This window comes from Salarias fasciatus (genome assembly GCF_902148845.1).
Source record: "Salarias fasciatus chromosome 7 unlocalized genomic scaffold, fSalaFa1.1 super_scaffold_4, whole genome shotgun sequence".
NCBI classification, from domain to species: domain Eukaryota; kingdom Metazoa; phylum Chordata; class Actinopteri; order Blenniiformes; family Blenniidae; genus Salarias; species Salarias fasciatus.
The window spans coordinates 27,965,110-27,982,801 of record NW_021941229.1 but is presented as its reverse complement, the minus strand read 5'-3'; the positions used below and the strand labels follow the sequence as shown (position 1 = coordinate 27,982,801).

At 50.8% G+C, this 17,692-nt stretch overlaps 1 protein-coding gene across 2 annotated transcripts; it reads left to right on the top strand.

Moving 5' to 3' along the window:
- Positions 1–7,972: 7,972 nt before the first annotated feature.
- On the top strand, positions 7,973–17,362 carry LOC115383141 (60 kDa lysophospholipase-like). 2 transcript variants are annotated; one of them, XM_030085219.1, is made up of 16 exons: positions 7,973–8,221; positions 10,082–10,205; positions 11,208–11,319; positions 11,877–12,002; positions 12,073–12,156; positions 13,053–13,179; positions 13,257–13,369; positions 13,726–13,911; positions 13,978–14,091; positions 14,166–14,285; positions 14,378–14,473; positions 15,028–15,191; positions 15,744–15,830; positions 15,906–16,005; positions 16,652–16,717; positions 16,800–17,362. In XM_030085219.1, exons 1-16 carry the CDS (start codon positions 7,996–7,998, stop codon positions 16,800–16,802), a joined length of 1,848 nt encoding a protein of 615 aa, XP_029941079.1. In that variant the 5' UTR covers positions 7,973–7,995; the 3' UTR covers positions 16,803–17,362. The 2 variants fall into 2 exon arrangements, with proteins under 2 accessions (XP_029941079.1, XP_029941078.1); XM_030085218.1 differs by having other exon boundaries at positions 16,797–17,361.
- The last annotated feature ends 330 nt before the right edge of the window (positions 17,363–17,692 follow it).

Genomic DNA, 17,692 nt, shown 5'->3' with positions numbered 1-17,692 from the left:
CAGATCAGCTGGTCGCTCTGCGGCTGGAGACAGATCATCAAACAGGATTTACTGCAACAGAAACCAGGAAACTAAAAGTGATCAAACGTTTCCGTCAGAACCATCAGAAAGGTTGCCATATCATTAAGAATGTGTCGGCTGACCCCCTTATTGTGTACTTGATTTTCTCCAACTTAATAAAATGACGCATGTCTCTAATCCACTGTTTGAATGTTGGAGGGTGGAGGTCTTTCCATCTAATCAAAATCTGTCGTCTAGCTATTAGTGTGGCAAAACACAAGAGGTTTTGGGAATATTTATAAATTGCTACCTTTTGTGTCACCACCCCAAAGAGAGCGAGAAGTGCAGATGGTTCTAGTACGAGTCCTATAGTTTCACAAAGTAACTTAAAAATCAGTGACCAGTAATTAGACAGACTCGGACGTCCCCAAAACATGTGGATCAAAGTGGCTTGGAATCGTTTGCAGCGATCATACATGGAGTTTATGTTTGGCACAAACCTTGACAATTTAACCTTGGTCCAGTGCAAACGATAGAAAATTTTGAACTGCATAACAGTGTGTTTCATACAAATTGAGGATGTGTATATTTGTTTGATCATTTCCAACCATACAGACTCAGAAATTTCTGTACCAAGATCTCCTTCCCATTGGTTTTTAAGGGCATTAAGGGTTATGGACTCTTCATTTACTAATACGGAATATATATCCCCTGTTTTGCTCCTTCGAGATGATATGAGATTATTAATAGAATTTATCAGTGTCTGTGGGGGTTTTGAGGGAAAATGAACTATATTAGATGAGATGAAGCTGCGAATCTATAAGTATCTGAAGAAATGGGACCTGGGAAGACCAAACTTCAGCATAGCCTGCTCAAATGATGCAAACACCCCATCAATGAACATGTCATTAAAAGAACAGATCCCATATTGAGGCCATGTACTAAATAAACCATCTGTCAGAGGGGGTGTGAAAACAGGATTTCCTAAAATAGGGGAAAGTAACGAGAAATGACAGATATTGAAATGCTGTCTAAACTGTTTCCAAATGTTTAATGAATGGACAACAACAGGGTTGGATGTATATTTAGACAATGGGTCGGGGAGTGGAATGCTGCAGCATAATAAAGCGTTCAATGAGACATTACAGGAATTTTGTTCTAAAACCAGCCAGTCAGGAGCACCTGCTGTTCCTTTGTTTTGCAGCCAGTAGGAAATCATTTTAATATTTGCAGCCCAGTAGTAAAACTGAAAATTCGGTAAACCTAGTCCTCCCTCCTGACGAGGTCTCTGTAATACAGCATTGCGTATCCGGGGCTTCTTTTTATTCCAAATAAAAGACAATAGATTTTTGTCTAGGGAAATGAAAAACGTTTTGGTTAAAAAGACTGGAATGCATTGAAACAAATATAAAAGTCTGGGCAAAAGAGTCATTTTGATGGTATTAATCCTACCTGCCAAAGATAGTGGTAGCAGGCCCCATCGGTCTATATCCTCGTTAAGGGAGGACAGGAAAGATGGAAAGTTTGCATCAAAAAGATCTTTAAATTTGTGTGTGACCCAGACACCCAGATATCTTATCTTTTCCCTGCAAATCTTAAAGGGAAATGCATGTACAGAGGATTGTTCTTTTATAGTTAAATTTACCAGCATCAGTTCACTTTTTTGTTTGTTTATCTTATACCCAGAGATCTTACCAAATTTATCTAAGAGATCTAAGGTAGAGGGAAGAGAGGAGGATATGTCAGACAAGTAAAGCAACATGTCGTCTGCATATAGCGAGATTTTGCATTCCAACCCTGCTCTTGTAATACCTTTAATATCCTTGTTGCTACGTAAAGCTAAAGCTAGTGGCTCAATAAAGATTGTAAAAAGGAGAGGGGAGAGTGGACATCCCCGCCTAGTCCCACGAGTTAGTGCAAATAGAGTGATATATTATCGTTGGTCCGTACTGCTGCCATTGGAGAACTGTATAAGGTTTGAATCCATGATAGAATATTGGGCCCAAAACCACATTTTTTGAGGGTATAAAATAAAAAGTCCCACTCCACCCGATCAAAGGCCTTTTCAGCATCTAGTGATATGACCACTTCAGATGTGTCGAGTGCAGAAGGATTATAGATTACATTGTACAACCGCCGAACATTTGTAGCAGAATGGCGGGTCTTTATGAAGCCCGTCTGATCTGGAGAGATTATAGTTGGGAGGACTGTTTCAAGGCGATGAGCAATCATTTTTGAAAGAATTTTACTGTCCACGTTGAGCAAGGAGATGGGGCGATATGATCCGCGGTCCAGTTTATTTTTTCCCTTTTTTAAAATAAGTGATATAGTAGCTTGTCGCAAAGTTTCAGGCAGCAAGCCTGTTGAAAGGGATTCAGCATACACAGAATGTAGTATAGGAGCTAATTAGTTTGAAAACATTTTGAAGAATTCTGTTGGGAACCCATCTGGGCCAGGAGATTTTCCGTTTTGCATACTTTTAATGGACAATTCTATTTCTCTGATTGAAAATGGGGATTCTAGTTCAGTTGCTGATGCAAGGTCTATGTGAGGAAATTTAATGTTTTCAAAAAATGAATCGAATAAATTGTCACCTTTCAGCGATTCAGATGAATACAAACTCTCAAAATATCTTGCAAAGCATGCATTAATAGTTTGATGGTCCGCATGAATCTCTCCTGACTCATTTCGAATTTCTGGTATTATCTGACTTGCCGCTTTCTGCCGAAGTTTATGTGCGAGAATCCTTCCTGCTTTCTCCCCGTGCTCATAATAGGCACAACCAGATTTAATTAAGAGATTTTCTGCTTTTTGAGAAGACAAAAGGTCAAATTCTTTCTGAAGTAGTAGACATTCTTTAAAACCATCATCTGCTGGAGACCTGGCGAACTGCAAATCCAGACTGGCGATCCTGTTCATGAGTTCAGTAATACGACTGTTTCTAATTTTGTGTAATTGTGTGTTGTATGAAATGATTTGACCCCTAAGATATGCTTTTAGTGCTTCCCATACCATTGATGGTGACATATTTGGTGTTTGATTAATTTCCAAAAAGAAATCAATTTGGGATGAAATATAATCTGAAAATGTTTTGTCTGACAGCAGCCATGCGTTCAGACGCCAGGGTCTGTAAAGAGGTTTTATGGTTGGTAGATTAAGTTTTAGCCGATGAGGAGCATGATCGGAGATTACGATTGCATCATAATCACTTTCTTGAACGAGTGCAAGAAGACGCTTATCCATCAGAATGTAAACAATTCGAGTAAAGGTTTTATGAACCGCTGAAAAGAAAGAATATTTACGCGCTGTTGGGTTTAAAGTGCGCCAGACATCTGCTACACCATAAGTGTCAAGAAACTGCCTGATTGAAGTGGCTGTCTTGGAACTCGGGGTCATCTTAGAAGAACTTCGGTCCAAGCAGGGAGATAACACACAGTTCAAATCTCCACCTAATATCAAGTTGTTTTTATTTAGGTGGGGAAGGCGAGAGAACAGATTTGTCAGAAATGCTGTGTCGTCCCAATTCGGGGCATAGACACTCACTAAAGTGACAGGCTTGCAAAAGAGTTTACCAGTAACAATTATGAATCGGCCCATGGGGTCCGCATCAACGTGAGAGGAAGCAAAAGGCACGTTTACTGATAATCACAGCAGCTCCCCTTGATTTGGACCGAAACTTTGAGTGAAAAACTTCCCCAACCCAACTAGTGCGCAGGCGGAGATGGTCCGATAGCCCCAGGTGAGTCTCCTGAAGAAAAGCGATATCTACCTTTAAGTTTTTTAGGTGTGTGAGAACTTTTTTTGCATTTTATGGGATGGTTCATCCCCTTAACATTCCAGCTCACAAATGAGACTGGACATGAAGCTGTTATTCCTGTGTTCACAGTCTGAGCCATAGTCCAAAACAATAAGTATACATGAACATAAATAATAAAATGCACATCAGGCCTCTTCTATTACATGCCTAAGGTAAAGAAAGAAAAATAAGTGACGAAACGCACAACTGAACAAATCCCACAGACTCCCTTTCCCCCCTTCCCACCCACTGATCCATAAACATTGGTCAGATTCAAACTTTCTCCCCAAAATATCAAAATCCGCACTATGTGCTTATGGAGGGGAAGCTACTGAGCTCGGAGCTGAGCTCAACAGATGTATAAACATTTTAGGCAGTAAAGTAAAAAAGTAATATTTTCTGAGACAATTATATTGGAAAACATCTGAGAGGGTCTGAACCAGACCCTCTCTGGCCCCTGGTCCCTGAACCAGACCCCTTCTGGACCCTGGTCCCTGAACCAGACCCCCCCTTGCTCCTGGTCCCTGAATCAGACCCCCTCTGGACCCTGGTCCCTGAACCAGACCCCCCCTCGCTCCTGGTCCCTGAACTGGAATGAAGACGGTCCTGACAGGCAGGAGGCTGAACGTGAAAGTGTGAACTCTGCAGGAACCGGATCCAGAAGAACCAGAAGAACCAGCTGACACTGGTCTCCGTCTCCAGGGACCAGATTCCCTGGAACCGCTGCGAGGAAGTGCTGACAGGACCAGCAGCCGCTCAGGTGTGGAATGTGTCGAAACAGGAGCTGTCAGAGAACCTCCGGGGGATTCTGTGGAACCAGGAAGAGAACGCCGACTCTGGGTGTGACTGACGAGGAGCTGAGGACCGTCAGGGCTGCTGGACCGACAGGACCGACCCGAGCTCTGCAGGAACTGTCTTCATGTCACATGATCAGCTGGTCCAGATCAGCTGGTCCAGATCAGCTGGTCCAGATCAGCTGGTCCAGATCAGCTGGTCGCTCTGCGGCTGCAGACAGATCATCAAACAGGATTTACTGCAACAGAAACCAGGAAACTAAAAGTGATCAAAGGTTTCCGTCAGAACCATCAGAGTCCCGGTCCTGAAACGAGACGCTGAAGCTTCAAAGCTTCAGTCGACCGTCTGAAGCTCAGCTGTCAGCAGGGGGTCAGGAGACTCCGGCGGTTTACGGCTTCTCCAGTAGAATCCCAGTAAATCCCAGTCTGATTACCCGTACTTCATGATAGTAATCTGATTACCCATACTTCATGACAGTAATCTTTCTCCACCGCACGCCACCTGGCTTCAGAACCTTGAATGGGAGCTTTGTTAATGTGAGACTATGGAGCTCAGCTCGTGTCGTGGATTTTTATTTAAAAACTATCCTCGGCCAGTTGCGATGCAAAAAAACCCACAAACATATTTTCCAGAAAAACCGTAAAATCTTCAATTATATTCACTCTTGGTTAAAAATCAGACACGGAGTCGGAGTCAGACAAGTCGAGAACCTTTATTTGTGGAAGCTGGCGGCAGCCAGCCCGGCCGTCTGAAGCTGGAGAACGACCGAGCTCAGCCTCGCCCTTTTATACTGAAGGACACCTGTGGCTGTTTGACACTCAGCGGGGACGGTACACATGCTAAACACTCCTCCTGATATCACTCCGTAGTGAATGTACACCTCTTGGCAAACCTGTCAGTTCCCTCTCTCCTTCCTCCACCAAGGTGTCCAGTCCTGGACCCCCCCAGTCCTCTCTGTCAGGACTTTCAGCTTCTCCATACATCTCACACCAGAGCCAAGTACTTCCTAACATTTCATATCGTTCTTCATTGCTTGACTTGTGAGAAAAGGAAAAAGGAGCCCAGACCAGGTGGCCTCTGCCTCTGAAAAAAGAAGAACAGACTGGCAGGCTGCCCGGAGGATGCCAGTAAGAAAAAAGGGAAAAGGCGTGCAGAAAAAACAAAGAGAGGCAAACTAATACTCGGGCTTTGTGTGACTCATAATGCATCTTTTTTCACACCTGTTTTACACAAACACACTACTTAAACAGAAACATGCATAATATGAATAAGACTGAATCACATAATATAAAGAACACTAGATAAACATAATATGAAGAATACTGGATAATTATTCAACACCAGGCAGCAACGTGTCGACACAGAGAGCAGGACAGCAGCCAGGCAGCGGTGAAGCCTGACCACCTGACCACCTGACCACCTGACCACCTGACCACCTGACCGCCTGACCACCTGACCACCTGACCACCTGACCACCTGACCACCTGACCACCTGACCACCTGACCACCTGACCGCCTGACCACCTGACCACCTGACCACCTGACCACCTGACCACCTGACCACCTGACCACCTGACCACCTGACCACCTGACCACCCCACGCCGGAGGACGAGCCGGACGAACGGGACCGACAGGCCACTGCCCCCCCCCCCTGTGAATATCACCGCAGCTGAAAGAGCAAACCTTAAACAGCGACACGAGGATGAAGGAAAGCTGTTCTGCAGAAGTTACAACAAAGTCATGGATCACAGAAGAAATTCAACAATAAAGATCACTCTGGTGGAATCTTAACTCTCATCTTCATTCACTTGTCTTTTTGTTTATTTGCTCGGATCAGGTCCTGACAGGTCAGGAGCTTCAGACGAGCCGCTGGATGATGAGGGTCAGAGGTCACAGCTGGTTTTACAGACAAGACTGGGAAAACAGAAAAACTGAGTACTTTTACTCTGAAAGTACATTTCATAGCCTGTACTTTTTACTTTTTACTTGAGTAATTATTTCAATGAGTACTTTAACTTTTACCAAATTTGTTTTTTTTTCACAAGTACTTGTACTTTTACTGAGTACAGAATGTACTCCACTGCCCCTGAAACCCCCGGTCCCTGAACCAGACCCCTCCTCGCTCCTGGTCCCTGAACCAGACCCCCTCTGGACCCTGGTCCCTGAACCAGACCCCCCCTCGCTCCTGGTCCCTGAACCAGACCCCCTCTGGACCCTGGTCCCTGAACCAGACCCCCCTCGGTCCTGGTCCCTGAACCAGACCCCCTCTGGACCCTGGTCCCTGAACCAGACCCTCTCTGGACCCTGGTCCCTGAACCAGACCCCCCCTCGCTCCTGGTCCCTGTACTGGAATGAAGACGGTCCTGACAGGCAGGAGGCTGAACGTGAAAGTGTGAACTCTGCACGAACCGGATCCAGAAGAACCAGAAGAACCAGCTGACACTGGTCTCCGTCTCCAGGGACCAGATTCCCTGGAACCGCTGCGAGGAAGTGCTGACAGGACCAGCAGCCGCTCAGGTGTGGAATGTGTCGAAACAGGAGCTGTCAGAGAACCTCCGGGGGATTCTGTGGAACCAGGAAGAGAACGCCGACTCTGGGTGTGACTGACGAGGAGCTGAGGACCGTCAGGGCTGCTGGACCGACAGGACCGACCCGAGCTCTGCAGGAACTGTCTTCATGTCACATGATCAGCTGGTCCAGATCAGCTGGTCCAGATCACCTGGTCCAGATCAGCTGGTCGCTCTGCGGCTGCAGACAGATCATCAAACAGGATTTACTGCAACAGAAACCAGGAAACTAAAAGTGATCAAACGTTTCCGTCAGAACCGTCAGAGTCCCGGTCCTGAAACGAGACGCTGAAGCTTCAAAGCTTCAGTCGACCGTCTGAAGCTCAGCTGTCAGCAGGGGGTCAGGAGACTCCGGCGGTTTACGGCTTCTCCAGTAGAATCCCAGTAAATCCAAGTCTGATTACCCATACTTCATGATAGTAATCTGATTACCCATACTTCATGATAGTAATCTGATTACCCATACTTCATGATAGTAATCTGATCACCTGTACTTCATGACAGTAATCTGATTACCTGTATTTCATGACAGTAAGGGTCACGGTGTCATCCTGAGAGGGTGAATCAGAACCTCAGAACCCCCCCTGCCCCCCCCCTCCCCGTCAAACACTGAGTCTTTCATCATACTGAAAGTTACGAAATGTTTTACTTCAAGTTTCACTTTGACTTCAATGAACTCTTATCTACTGCCCCCCCCTCCACAGACACACCCCCACCCCCCCTCCACAGACACCCCCCCACCCCCCCAGGGGAGGGCACAGCGTTGTGTATAAAGCCTGGGGAGTTGTCGCTTGTCGTCAGTCACTTGTTGAACATCACCGCTTCACCGCAGCATCATGTCCTCCTCCTCCTCCTCCTCCTCCAGCGGGACGGCCCTGTCCCAGGCTCTGTCTCGGTCCAGCCTGGACCCCGGCGCCCCGTCCCAGAGCCCCCACCTGCAGACGTCCAGGAGGAAGCAGCTGCGGAGCCGCACCCCCTCTGAAGACCCGCTGGTCCTGGAGTTTCGAGTCCTGGTCCTCTACACCGGGGGAACCATCGGCATGAAGAAGGACAGCAAAGGAGGTAGAGAACCTCACTGTTCTGTTACTGAGGGAGGGGGGATTAGAGAGAGAGAGAGAGAGAGAGAGAGAGAGAGAGACCAGGACCAGGACCAGGACCAGGACCATCTCCATTCTGTGAGTGAGGCTGTGTCCCGGACCTGGAGCTGGTCCTGCAGAACACTGAGACCACCTTCTGAAAAACTACAAAGAGACAATTTATTTTTATTCTTTTAATCTTCATTCTTGTTTCATATTTGCACCGTCCTGCAGTGTTTTGTGTCAAAGTGTTTATATTGTGTTTATTTTATGTAACACTTTGGCAGTGAGTGTGTGTGGGGGGGGGGGGGGCAGTCCAGGCAGGAGACCACATGAACCAGTCCTTCAACAAACTGCTGACTCTGACGGTGACTGTTGAGGAAGAGCTGGTGATGAAGAGTCTTCTGGGAAAAGGAGCTGGAGGACGGAGGGTATTTATGGTTTCATGTGATGAAAATGTTGAAATGACTGCAGGAAATTGCAAAAACTGTGGTTTGATGAAAAAGAAAAAAAAGTGACGTGATAAAGGAAGAAACAGGAGAAGAAGTCAGAACTCAGTCCAACGGCCTGAAGACAGGAAGTGACTCAACACTAGAGGGACCAGTCAGTCCAGAACACCGGCTCCTCCGGTCTCCAGGTGACAGGGGGACCAGTCAGTCCAGAACACCGGCTCCTCCGGTCTCCAGGTGACAGGGGGACCAGTCAGTCCAGAACACCGGCTCCTCCGGTCTCCAGGTGACAGGGGGACCAGTCAGTCCAGAACACCGGCTCCTCCGGTCTCCAGGTGACAGGGGGACCAGTCAGTCCAGAACACCGGCTCCTCCGGTCTCCAGGTGACAGGGGGACCAGTCAGTCCAGAACACCGGCTCCTCCGGTCTCCAGGTGACAGGGGGACCAGTCAGTCCAGAACACCGGCTCCTCCGGTCTCCAGGTGACAGGGGGACCAGTCAGTCCAGAACACCGGCTCCTCCGGTCTCCAGGTGACAGGGGGACCAGTCAGTCCAGAACACCGGCTCCTCCGGTCACTCGTCAGCCCGTTGGATGAAGACCCTCCTCTCGGGCTCGTCTGGGGCGCTTAACGAGCCCGGGCCAGGACTGTCTGGGCCTCGGCTCCGGGATCTGAACCGTCAGTCAAACGTCCCGCTGGGCTTCAGCAGAGGACTGATGATGAGCCTGGAATGCCAGACCGACTTCATTTAAGTGTTACACACATATAATGTCACGGGCGCCAGGTGGAGTTCAACCTCATTTATTGCGGGTAACAGGAACGCAGGATTCAGGAACGCAGGATTGAGATTGCTCTTGGCACAGCTGCAAACCTGTCAGTTCCCTCTCTCCTTCCTCCACCAAGGTGTCCAGTCCTGGACCCCCCCAGTCCTCTCTGTCAGGACTTTCAGCTTCTCCATACATCTCACACCAGAGCCAAGTACTTCCTAACATTTCATATCGTTCTTCATTGCTTGACTTGTGAGAAAAGGAAAAAGGAGCCCAGACCAGGTGGCCTCTGCCTCTGAAAAAAGAAGAACAGACTGGCAGGCTGCCCGGAGGATGCCAGTAAGAAAAAAGGGAAAAGGCGTGCAGAAAAAACAAAAAGAGAGGCAAACTAATACTTGGGTTTTGTGTCACTCATAATACATCTTTTTCCCACACCTGTTTACACAATCACTCTGTACCTAAACAGAGACATGAATAACATGAACATTACTAAATAACATATTATAATAAAGATGATGTGAAGAAAACTATATAATTATTCAACACGTGCCAGGCCAGAAGCTGATGGTTCCTCCACGGTTCTCTTCTAGAACTCCTCCAGACTCAGTCCCCCCTGTGTCCTGTCCCTCAGGTCTCGTCCCCGTCCCCGGCCTGCTCCTGAAGTTCCTGCGTTCGCTTCCCATCCTGCACGACCAGGACTATGCTGAGAAGCACCACCTGCGTGAGCGCTACGGGGATCAAACCCTGGTTCTGCCGTGAGTCCACTGAGCCTCTGCTCCGCTGACGAAGCTCCTGCCGCTGCTCTGCTTCATGTTCCACTGAAACCTCGTCTTTGTTCTAGACCTGGAACCGTCTCTCAGATGTGAAGAACGCTTGGTGGGCGATCACATGATCCAGCATGTTGTTGTTGGTCATGTTGTGTTTTTAGCTGTGGAGCTGATTGATAGAGCAGACAGTGGACTGTGCTCCGACTGGGGACTCCATGGTTCTACTGGGGACTCCGTGGTTCTACTGGGGACTCCGTGGTTCTACTGGGGACTCCGTGGTTCTACTGGGGACTCCGTGGTTCTACTGGGGACTCCATGGTTCTACTGGGGACTCCGTGGTTCTACTGGGGACTCCGTGGTTCTACTGGGGACTCCATGGTTCTACTGGGGACTCCGTGGTTCTACTGGGGACTCCGTGGTTCTACTGGGGACTCCATGGTTCTACTGGGGACTCCATGGTTCTGCTGGGTACTCCATGGTTCTACTGGGGACTCCATGGTTCTACTGGGGACTCCATGGTTCTACTGGGGACTCCATGGTTCTGCTGGGTACTCCATGGTTCTACTGGGGACTCCATGGTTCTGCTGGGTACTCCATGGTTCTACTGGGGACTCCATGGTTCTACTGGGGACTCCGTGGTTCTACTGGGGACTCCATGGTTCTACTGGGGACTCCATGGTTCTACTGGGGACTCCGTGGTTTTACTGGGGACTCCATGGTTCTACTGGGGGACACAGACACAGTAACAGGGTGTAGTTTTCCCGTTGGTCCACTAGTTGGTGCTGTTTGAAAATAAAACTCCACATCAAGACAGTCAGCTTTCAGCTTCCTGCTCTTCTGACAATCAGCTTCATCCGGCGGAGTTTCAGGAACATGAAGCATCAGATCATCGTCCTGTCTCTGTTCTCGCTTTCTGTCCTCCTGCTGTGAACGTCCCACATGCAAAGACAGAGACATGTCCCTTCACGTCTCTTCTTCTCCTTCATTCAGTGAGAGTGCTGAGAGGAAGAGGGTGGTCTACACCATCGATGAGTACAACCCTCTGCTGGACTCCTCCAACATGACCCCCGAGGACTGGGTCAAGATCGGGACCGACATCGAGGTGCTTCATCCTTTCCCTGAGATCCATGTGTTGAGAGAAGGAACCGCTCCGGAAATATGACGTTCTCTGACACGTTCCAGTGTTTGAGGCTCTAAAGGTTCCTGGAGAAAAGTTTCATAACTTGGGGGAAATTCACAGTAACTAGAAACAGCTCAACAGCGCCACCTGCATCACGCATCACATCCAGCTACCAAACCCAGAACACACGAGTACCATCACAAGACGGACATGAAGGTCTGGTAGAGCCAGAACCAGAACTCAGCAGGAAGTCCGTCTTTTGACTGACGTGTTCTCCAGCGATGGTTTGTTTCTGTTCTTTGGTTTTCTGGTGAAACAAGCTTCAAATCATGAATTTTGGTTTTTTGATTCCAACTTTCAAACCAGAAACGGGAGACGAGCCGCTCCTGGTTTTCGTCTCCGGACATCAAACCAGAAAACTGAGTCGTCTCGTTTGTGGTTTCTGGATTTCCCCAATCAGAAGGGAACTGGAACGGCCGGAAGGTCCCGGAACCTGAAACCATCCACTGCATGTCCTCGTCCTTTTCTCTGTCCTCCAGAAAAACTACGAGACGTACGCAGGATTCGTGGTCCTTCACGGTACCGACACCATGGCCTACACGGCGTCCGCCCTGTCCTTCCTGTGTGAACACCTGCGGAAACCGGTGGTGGTCACCGGCGCCCAGGTGAGCTGCCGTCTCGCCGCTCCGTCCTTGTCCGGTCTTGACGGAGCTAAAGACGTCTTTCTGTCTTCAGGTGCCGATCTACGAGTTGAGGAACGACGGCAGAGACAACCTGCTGGGGGCGCTGCTGCTCGCCGGACAGTTTGACATTCCTGAGGTGAGACGAGGACGTCACCACGCTGATTCTCCAGGCTGCTCTCACACCAGGACAGTCCGGGACTCGGTTCAGGGTTTGGTTTTCTGAGATCAGACCAAACTCCTGGACTACGTCACGTCGTTACACCAGCTGAGCACCTGGAGGCGCTGTGGCCGAAACCAGCACTGAGCAGAGAGGAAGTAAAGCCCGATGAGGAAGAAACCGGCTCATTGACCGGTCCAGACCGGAAGTGGAAGTCCCCCTAGTGGCCGGCTAGCAGCTAGGAGCTAGTGGCTAGCAGCTAGAAGCTAGTGGCTAGCAGCTAGAAGCTAGTGGCTAGCAGCTAGGAGCTAGTGGCTAGGAGCTAGGAGCTAGTGGCTAGCAGCTAGGAGCTAGTGGCTAGCAGCTAGGAGCTAGTGGCTAGGAGCTAGGAGCTAGTGGCTAGCAGCTAGGAGCTAGTGGCTAGCAGCTAGCTAAGACATGCTGAGCATCAATCAATGAGCCGCTGCTCTTCCTCCAAACTCCTCGTCCGACTAGCAGACATTTTAACTATCTTTGTGTTTCACGGAACTACTCTGGTGGGCGGGGCTAGCTCATCACTACTTCCTGGTTCCTGGAGTTGGTCCCCACTTCCTGGTTCCAGAGCCAATCACATAAGAACTCCCAAAGTTGCCAGATTCTGTGTGTTCCATGTCTGCTCCATTGGTGCGATGCTCCTCGCCTGTCTAAACTCACTAAACTGTGGGGCGTCTCTCTCGGGGGGTATTTGGTGATGCAATTTTACTTATTGCACCGTTAAGGAACATTTCCTCTGAGCCGTCACTTCACCATCCTGAGGAACGTTTCCAGGACAGGAAGAACCTTGTGGACTTTCTTTCTGGTCCAGTCTGAAGATGTTCTCTCTGCCTGGTTCTCAGGTCTCCCTGTATTTCTACAACAAGCTCTACCGAGGGAACTGCTCCACCAAGGTGGATGCTGAGAGCTTCGATGCCTTCTGCTCCCCGAACCTGGTTCCTCTGGCCTCCACTGAGGCCCACATCAAAGGTCGGTCGCAGAGCTCCTGTCTGCTGAGCAGAAACTCTGAGCTGTCTTCTAGCCTGTCCTCTCCGTCTCTCCTCCAGTCAACACGGACATCCTGTGGAAGGACAAATCCACGGACAAGTTCCAGGTCAGCAGACACCTGAGCCGGAACATCGGCCTGCTCCGACTGTTCCCGGGAATCACTGCCGCCACGGTGAGTCCCAGCTTCATGGAACCAGCAGGTTCCTCCAGTCAGACGTTACTCTGAGACCCACAGAGAGCCGGACCTCTCCCTGGAGCAGGAGGGAGACGAGGCAGGGCGGAAGAACAGGAGCGGAGTTTGAAAATACACTGCAACACGTTTCAAGTGGCTCCAGATCCTCTCTGCGATATTATCATGTGCGCATTTTAGACACGATATTGAAATTTCACTTTTTAATACCACGATTATCGTCAATACCGGTTTACCGCGACAGCCCTACTTCAGGGGTGTGTTCTCTGAAGGGACCGTTGCAGAACCTCGCGGTGAGTTCCGGGCTGTGGAGAACCGACCCGTGTCTTGTGGTCCAGGTGAAGGCGTTCCTGCACCAGGACCTGCAGGGGGTGGTCCTGGAGACCTACGGCAGCGGGAACGCCCCCGATAAAGACCAGGACCTGCTGCAGGCGCTGAAGAAGGCCACGGACAACGGCGTCATCGTCGTCAACTGTACGCAGTGTCTGCGAGGAACCGTGTCCATGACCTACGCCACCGGACAGGTACTGCTGCCGCGGCGCCGCCTCCGTCAGGATCCACAGGAACCCGGTCGGTTCTGTCTCTTCCAGGCGCTGATGGACGCCGGCGTGATCTCTGGAGGGGACATGACTCCGGAGGCCGCTCTGACCAAACTGTCCTACCTGCTGGGGAAGACGGGCCTGGACACCAAGACCAGGAGGACGGTCTGTGTCTCTGTTGAGGACAGAAGAGCAGCAGGGTTCTGCTGGGTCTGACCTTCAGAGTGTGTTCCTTCCAGATGATGGAGGAGAACCTGCGAGGCGAGAAACACACCGACCTGCCCGGAGTTCCGCTGCGTCTGAGCGACAGCGGCTTCATCCAGACCGTGGCCAGGTCTCTGCAGGTCTGCGTCCCCAAGGTGAGGACCGAAGCTCGTCTCCTGACGGCGGTCAGTCCCGTCACGTCCAGAGACCTGACCCTGTTTCCTCTGGTCCGGTTCTGGTTCTGAAGGAGCTGGAGGCCATCCGGGACGCTCTCGGCCCCCCGCTGTGCTGTGCTGCTGCCAGGATGGGGGACGTGGAGGCCTTACGAGTCCTGAAGGACCTGGTGAGAGACCCTGCAGCTCCATCACCTGCTCTGCCTCTCCACCTCAGTCACCGTACTGCGACCTCCATCAGTACACCTGGGACCATTACTGGGCCTGGTCCAGATCCTCCTGGTCCTGGTTCCTGTCCAGATCCTCCTGGTCCCGGTCCAGATCCTCCTGGTCCTGGTCCCAGGATAGTGGTTCAATTGGTCCTCTATGTGTGTGGTTTCAGCTCCCTCTAGTGGCCCAACCTGAGAACTACATTGTTTTCAGTGTTTCTGCCGTTTCCATGGAAACGGGCCTCCATGAACGCATCAGCAGGAAGCTCCTGTGAGGCGCCAGTGTTTAAAGAAGCGTTTGGTCTTGAGAGGTTCCATGCAGGGTTCCTCCGGAGCCGTCCGCTGCTCTCTGCTCTCTGGTCCTGGTTCCTGGTTCCTGGTTCCTGGTTCCTGGTTCCTGGTTCCTGGTTCCTGGCTCTCCACAGCTCAGGAATCCCGGACCGAGAGCAGAAACACGAAGCTCCAGCAGGTGGCGCCGTTCAGAACCCTGAGCCCTGACGTCCCTGTTCTGACAGGGCAGCGACCTGAGCGCGGGGGACCAGGACGGACGGACCCCGCTGCACGTGGCCTCCTGCCAGGGCCGCCTCCAGGCGGTGGAGCACCTGCTGACTGGCGGAGCCTCCCTCCACGCTCTGGACGTCTACGGGGACACGCCCCTCTCCGCCGCCGTGCGCTGCAGGTCAGTCCGGCTGCAGGGTCCGGGAGGGCGCTGGAAAACTGATCCAGACCAGACCTGGAGGGTCCCCTTTCAGGTTGTCCCTCCAGGTTCCCCTTCAGGTTCTCCCTCCAGGTCCCCCTTCAGGTTCTCCCTCCAGGTCCCCCTTCAGGTTCTCCCTCCAGGTCCCCCTTCAGGTTGTCCCTCCAGGTCCCCCTTCAGGTTCTCCCTCCAGGTCCCCCTTCAGGTTGTCCCTCCAGGTCCCCCTTCAGGTTCTCCCTCCAGGTCCCCCTTCAGGTTGTCCCTCCAGGTCCCCCTTCAGGTTCTACCATCAGGTTCTCAGTTCTTTGATCTGTTCATTCTTCCTTCCAGCAAAACCGAAAACAGAAAATGTTTTATTTACTGAAGACGTCAAACAGAATCCAGATGATTAGAACACCGAGGAAAACCCTGGAAGGAGGCTGTCTGAGCCCGTTGTGGTAGTTTCCTGTAGTTCGTGGTAGTTTGTGGTAGTTTATGATAGTTTCTTGTCGTCTGCTGTTGTTTCCTCACGGAGCTCCTGTTTGATTGACTCAGGCGTAAAGACGTGGTGAGACTCCTGAGGAAGGCCGGCGCCCACCTGACCCCAGACCAGCATGAGGAAGCTGGAACCGAGCTGTGCAGGTGAGCCGTCCTGACACCCCCCCCCCCCCCCCCCCCCCCACCCCGCCCCCCCTCATTCACCATGTCATGTGTCAGCCTGGCGCTGTGCGGAGACCTGGACGGCCTGGAGACCTGGAGCCTGGCCGGAGCGGACCTGGACCGGCCCGGATACAGCGGCCAGACGGCGCTTCAGCTGGTAGGCTGGACGGAGACGTAGAGCGGGACGCCGGGACGCCGGGACGCCTGGCTTCACGCTGTCACAACATCAATGCTTTCCACTGAATTAGCTTCCGGGTCAGAGGTCGGCTCGAAGGAAAGAAACAGGAGAGAAAAGTCTGAACTGAGATGAGTCCCGTCACTTTGGTCACTGTCGAGTGAATTCAGTTCAGAACAAACAACAAGAACAAACTCCACTCAGTCGAAAGACTCACATTAAAACAATTTTGTTCTTTGAACTGGTAATCTTTAATGGCGTCAATCGATTAAAACAAAATAACAGACATGAGACGGTGAAGAGAGACCAAAGTGTCCAGAGCAGAAGTTCAGTCTGTCCCACTTGTCCTGATTCATTAGTCTTTAGCAGCCTCTAGCGGCCGCAGGCGGTACTGTTTACTGCTGCTTCACCAGTCTGGTTCCTCCCAGCTGAGCTTCAGTCTCAGGACCAGAAACTGAGGAACACAGTCTGCAGGTCTGACTTGAGCTGGATCAGTGAATCAGGCAGTGGATCAGTGGATCAGGCAGTGGATCAGTAGATCAGGCAGTGGATCAGTGGATCAGGCAGTGGACCAGGTCCAGTCCAGCAGAGTCCAGATGTTCCGGGTCTCACTGCTCTTCTGTCTCAGGCCAAAGCCGCGGGGAGCTCCAGGGTGGAGGATTTCATCCAGCAGCTCCGGAGCCGACCCGTCCAGGTGAGCCACTGCAGGCGGTGTCAAAGGGGCGTGGCCTCGCTGGCGGCGGGCTGACCGTTCTTTCTGTGTTTGTGAACAGCAGTAGCCGGTGTTCTTCCTGCCGCTCGCCACGGGAGGGCGGAGCTGCCTGGGTGTCCCAAGTCCCCGACCCGTCTTCAACACGCCGTCCGCCTCTTCGCTCGCTTTCTGAACGTCCGCTGAACCCGGAACCGCTGCTGTTCCTCTGGAGTCCAGGCAGAACCACAGCCGCTCAGCGGAGAGCGCCCCCACTCTGCTGCCTTTCAACAACTTCCACAGGAGACGCCGGGCTGTGATGTCATGACACGTCAGTGATGTCATAACGATGTCATAACGAGGTCTTGGTTTCTTTATGGCGTGATGATGTCATAACGAGGTCTTGGTTTCTTTATGGCGTGATGATGTCATGCTTTGCGGGGTCTGTGCAGCCCCGCCCACCCGGCTGGGCTCCAGCAGGTCTCAGTGGAACCTTCAGTTCTCTGGAGAACGTCTCTCTTCAGGAACTCCGTTCAGCTTTCCTGGCTCTGACTGATCATCTGGAAGATCTGATCGATTTTACTCACTTTTGGTTTTTCTGCTGCTTTATGCTAAAATATTCACGTTTGGGGACAAAACACGAATAAATCTCTGGTTTGAGAAAGAAAAACCGTCTGCTGTGATTTCTACTGTGATGAACAAAACCCTGAAAGTCACATCAAAGTGAAGGTTTCCCATCATTCTCTGCATGAATTAGTCTCTTCTCATTCATTTTTTATTGTTATTTCTTAATTGCAGGATTTTCAGATGTGTCATGTTTTGGACTGCGTGTTTAAAATGGTTTCATTTTGCATCTGAACCAAGATGAATGAATTCATCCGATCAAACAGGAACATAAATCCTGCAGGATTCAGAGACCGGCTGAGTTTACAGAAACCTGCACCTGAAGAACCTGGATGAACCAGGAAGGCATGAGCTGTG

What these genes read in the sequence shown, in the direction of transcription:
- LOC115383141 (XM_030085218.1), top strand. Translation starts at nt 7,996, where the DNA reads ATGTCCTCCTCCTCCTCCTCCTCCTCCAGCGGGACGGCCCTGTCCCAG. An exon ending in TACGAGTCCTGAAGGACCTG is followed by an intron (nt 14,474 to 15,027) that starts GTGAGAGACCCT and finishes CTGTTCTGACAG; the next exon opens with GGCAGCGACCTGAGCGCGGG. An exon ending in GCCAGACGGCGCTTCAGCTG is followed by an intron (nt 16,006 to 16,651) that starts GTAGGCTGGACG and finishes CTTCTGTCTCAG; the next exon opens with GCCAAAGCCGCGGGGAGCTC.